Raw genomic sequence first — 5,287 nt, 5'->3', positions numbered from 1 at the left:
CCAAAAAGTTCGTAATCTTACATTCATTTTTATCTGACCATATCATTTATGTTTTTTTTACCTACAAGACAATACAGTTATGAGTTAAGCCAGATCGTGTAAACACGCATTTTAATAGGGACAATCTTAATCCAATGTCAGAGGAATCAGACCGCAAGATTTACAGCAGGAGCAGGCACTTCACAATAAAGTAATCATAGTCCTGCCAACATCGTATTAAATACCTAAAAACGAATCCTAGACGTTTGTTTTGTCAGACTCAGACAACAGCACCGCTTACTTCCTACCTCAGTCTGTCATTAAATCGAACGGCTCCTAGCTTTTAACTCTACAATTTAATGCTCACAGAAATTGGAGAATCTCAATTTAATCAAATATATATCACGCGCCGTTTAACACGTGCAAACGCGATGGCTCGAAGAAGCAATCCAAGCCGCTCGATAATTAAGATCACAAACCCCCCAACGGTGCAGACCAGTACTTTACATCAACCCTAAGAACAAATTAGTCCAAATTGTGAAAAGTATTTGGGAACGAAACAAGGCGTACTCATTACTCTCCAGTCTCCACATATCTACGGTTAAAAATAATAGCTGCACAGTACGCACTATGACACACGTACAAGAACAAAATAGAGTTGTCTCGTGTAACATTTTCACACCAAAATATAATAAGAGTTTCAAGCATCCATTAGGAAACAATTTTAGAAAACATTTTATAGAAAAAAATGACTTAACTTTTTTAATAGTTTTTTCAATTCTCAATAAATTTTGTTTTAAAATAGAAAATTAATATATAGCATTATTTATATTTAAAATGACTAACTTTTTATTATTTATATTTTGTGGTAAATTTTTTGTGAACTTGTGTACAATAGCATTATTGTGAGAAATGATTTTTTTTTTTTAAAGTGATGCTAGATACAAATTATTTTACAAAAAAACTTACAAAATTGCTGATTTAGTGATTAGTTACTAGTAAATGAAAAAAAAAAAATAATTTAATAGTTGGTCTAAATAAAAACTAATATAAAAACTATTCACAACAATTTATAAAAATACAGTAAAATAATTTATAGTCATAATAACATTATTCTTAAAAAAAATAATATCTCATATTCTCAATTGATTATCACAACTTTTTTTTAGGAAATGATAATGTGTATCTCAATTAATTACCACATCTGTTTTTTTTTTTTTTTACAAAATAAAATTTTACTCTAATTTAACCTAAGTGTACATCTATTTTTTAGGAAATGATAATCACATCATTTTTTTTAGAAAATAATAATCACCTCTTAACTGCTCCAAATGAGACATTTAAAATTAAAATCGTCCGAATCATAGTCAAATTATATAAAAATAAAAATAATAAAATTGAGAAACCACGCACAACAAAAGCGCGTGTAGAACAGTGCAAGCACCAACACATTCTTGACACTCATAAACCCAACCAACCAATTCACCAAACATTGTACTGCTACTACAAATGAACACCTATAATTAAAGGGAAATGTTAATTAAGATTAGCAAATTAAATCCGCAATAAAATTATAAATATAAAATAAATTTATCAGTAATAAAGATTATGTTACAAAATTAAGAAGGAGAAGAAGAAAGATTATGAATGTTGTTGTTATTCCTAATGGTTTGTGCAGCAGTAGGAGAATGGAGAGGAAACAAAGGCAGAAGCTCAGGAGGGTCAGAGCCACGTGGAGTAGAGAGTGGACTTGGATGCAAATAGAACCCTTTCTCAGCAATTGCTCTCTCTTCTTCTTCCTCCACTACTTCACGCGGCGTGCGTGGACTTCCACGCGCGTAGAGCTCCAGCTCAAATGGTGAGACTGGGGAGAAGATCATGGGCCTCACGTAAGGCCCAGACGGAGAAGATGAAGATGATGGTGATGGGCCAAATGGGTTTAGGCCTGGGTTGAACTTGAGCTCGAGCTTTTTGGTGGCGAGTCTGCGCTCGTGGAGTTTGAAGGTGGGTTTTCTGGGACCCATTTCGGCGGCGGAGAGGTGGTGGGGTTTGTGGTTGAGAGGGAGCTTTTGGGCTGATGGGTCTTCCGGAGCTCCGGTTAGTTTCTGGACCACGGCTCGGAAAGTTGATGGGTCGGCTTGGACGAAAGTGGTGTTGGGTGAGGTTGGGTCTGATGACAAATAGCTTGGTGAGTTCATGTTGTTGTTGTTGTTGGTGGAAGCCATGAGAGAGAGAGACAGAGATAATGTGTCTTTGTGAGTGAGGGAATGTGAAGGAAAGCGGGAATGGAGGCCTGAAGGGTGAGGATTTATATTCTACCAAAAAAGAGAGAGAGAGAAGGGTTTTGCTTTTTACATTTTCAGTTTGTTTTATGGGGATAAATTTGTGTCTTTTTGCTTTCGTGTACTTTTCTTTTTGTTTTTGTTTATGGAGGGTGTTGTATGCTTTATAGGTTACTGTGTGCGTGGTGGGAAATGTCAGAGAGTCGGGTGTGTGAAGTATATGCATGTAGTAAATACTCGGTACTTTTGTGGAGTTATTAATTTTAAATGACTATTTGGATTTGTTGCTTTTTTTTGGCAAAAGGAGTGACCCAATGCACTTTTTCAGTTTAGCGTCTATTTGGGTGTTTCTGTTCCATGGTTTTTCGGCAACTAATTTGCACTATCATACAAACATTATAATTTTTGGTAAATGTTACTATTATTGACCTCACTCCTCAGATAAACTTTTTTTTTTCTAATATTCTCAAATTAGAAGTTACTGCAAAATCATAATCTTAAACCCGTGACATCAACTCTATAATATATAGTAAATTCGTATGTTTTTTTCATCAAAGTATTATTAAGATATATACTTGGATGAACCAAATAGAAAGCTAATTCAAGAGTGTCAATAATAGCAATTCCACTAGAATGAATAAGCAATTAAAATACAAAAGAGAAAAACCGAGAAAGATTTGCCCACATGCATATCAAAGAAATATGAGAGGAACAAGTGGAAACTAGAAAATGCCACAGTTGTTTGAATATGAAAACAAAAAGAGAGAGAGAGAGAGAGAGAGGGCAATGAATTATGAACAATGAGCTGGCATTGAATGATGAGTGATGGAAGAGTCAGCGGGGCAATGAAACAAGAAACGAGGTGAAAGACTACACAGCCGGCAACAGCAGCAGCAGATTAAGGTCTGTTAAGTCAGAGTCTCAGAAGACCTTCCTTCCTTACTTTCTTACTCTCTTTTTCTTATTTTTTTTGTTTGTGTGTCAATTTGGTGTGTGTGGGAGGTAAATTTCATTCTCTTTTTCCTCTCTCTTTCTATGCTTTTTCCCTTTAAGTTTGCGTGAGGGTTTTGCACTTTGACGTTTTGGACAAAAAGCTTTTTCTGCCTTATTTCAGGTCCACTTTGGCTTCGTTCGTTGCAGTTTCTTTGCTTTACTCCTCCTTTCTTTTTATTGCTTTGCTAAGAAGGGTTGGTGTTTTTGTAAACGTTTTTTGACATTTGTTACTTTCTTGCTTTCTTTACGAGTTTTCGTTCTACTTTCTGCCAGTTTTCCTTGCCACTTCTCTTGGTTTTTTTTTTTTTAGATCAATGGAATGCTATTGGGTTACAATTTGGTCAGTTATACAATTCAATTACGGTTTCAAACATCCCATTGGTATGAAATCTGATCTCAGAAACTTTCAAATGAGTATGATGTCAATGGATGTCATTCACACACAATTGTGTGCGTTTGGTTAGTTTTTTTTTATTTTTTTTTTCCTTAGTTTATTTACTTATTTAAAATTTATACTCTTTTCTAGAGAGAACTATATTTAATAACTTATATTTGGGTGTTTTCATTTTAATCCCTTATATTTGAAAGTTTTCATTTTCATCCCTTTTAAACTATTTTCACAGAGGTTCTTCTATCCATCTTTATTAGTATTTTTTTTTTTTTTTTAGAAATAAACAAAAACATACATAAGGGAGAGAAAATGGAGTTCTAACATCAAAATATACCACAAACTCTACTCAAAAGTCAGTGCAACCTTTAAGGATAGTTTCCCAAGTATCTTTATTAGTGACTTGGATGCTAAGTACCAAATAATTTCAAAACAAAGTAATTTTTTTTATAAAACATTGTCATTTGAATATTGTTTAAATCTAGGGTTGTCCATATACTCGCAAAACCCGACCCATACAAGTTGACTCAATGACCTACGGTCATCCCGGAATGCACATGCATTAAGTAATGAGTCTTTAAGGACCTGTTTGGTTTGTTATCTCAAACTCACATTTCTTACATTTTAAACAACTTTATACACATTTTCACACATGTTTTCACCCACACAAATTTCAAAAAACTACAAAAATCTCATCTCAAACTACTCTATCAAACACTCCTAAATGTTAGAAAACCATTTTTGGTTCCAATCTCAAGTCCCACAATTCCTAACCCATTGAAACAGACTTAACTAAATATTAAATTTTAAAAAAAGAAAGATAGATTTTGGATTAGGTTTAGGTGTCACATTCTCATGGATTGGAAATCCAACCTTATAATTTTGGATCACGATCCCAAGTTCTCTCTCTCTCTCTCTCTCTCTCTCTCTCTCTCTCTCTCTCTCTCTCTCTCTCTCTCTCTCTCTCTCTCTCTCTCTCTCTCTCCGCCATTGACTTACTACATGGATTGAATATCTCTCAATCCCCAATCTCTCTCATATACGCTTTGAAGCTAAACCCAAAATCACAACTATTTTGGAACCTCCTCTAATCTTGTAATGATGGGAAGGTAAAAATAAAATAAAAAAAGTAATTTCCACCATAAGATCTTGTGATGGATGTGACTAAGGTGGTGGTGTTAGTTGAGGTGAGGAAGGTGGTGGGGGCACTTAAAAAAACGATCTTAGATATGCAATTTCGAAGATCAGAAGTGTAAATGATGAAACAAGAAGGAATTGGAAAATTTTTTATGACCCACTCACCCAACGATTCCAACCCACCCATTTGAAGACTAGAAAGACCAGGTTTCAACTAACCATTCACTAGATCTAATTAGGTCAAATGGTGAGTTGACTCCAAACCTGACTTGACTCAACTTGTGAATAACCCTAATCTAATGCACTTGTATTTTTTTTACTTTATAATGAATAAAATTTTCTTTTTCTTTTTCTTTTTTCCCTTTTTCTTCCATGAATCAATTCTCTCTCTCTCTCTCTCTCTCTCTCTCTCTCTCTCTCTCTCTCTCTCTCTCTCTCTCTCTCTCTCAAACGTTGACGGTGGAAATTTCCTATGGCAACTTGATGTTTTGGGAAGGGGGGTGGTGCG

General features: G+C 34.7%; 1 protein-coding gene across 1 annotated transcript; it reads right to left on the bottom strand.

Annotated features, from left to right (window-relative positions):
• Positions 1-1,502: 1,502 nt before the first annotated feature.
• LOC142636808 (VQ motif-containing protein 11) lies at positions 1,503-2,449 on the bottom strand. The gene has a single exon (XM_075811110.1). The coding sequence runs from the start codon at positions 2,202-2,204 to the stop codon at positions 1,599-1,601; it is 606 nt and encodes a 201-aa protein (XP_075667225.1). The 5' UTR covers positions 2,205-2,449; the 3' UTR covers positions 1,503-1,598.
• Positions 2,450-5,287: the final 2,838 nt, after the last annotated feature.

The sequence above is a fragment of the Castanea sativa genome, chromosome 5 (genome assembly GCF_040712315.1).
Source record: "Castanea sativa cultivar Marrone di Chiusa Pesio chromosome 5, ASM4071231v1".
Taxonomy (NCBI): domain Eukaryota; kingdom Viridiplantae; phylum Streptophyta; class Magnoliopsida; order Fagales; family Fagaceae; genus Castanea; species Castanea sativa.
Note: the sequence above shows the minus strand (reverse complement) of the source record. Positions and strands in the feature narration are given on the sequence as shown.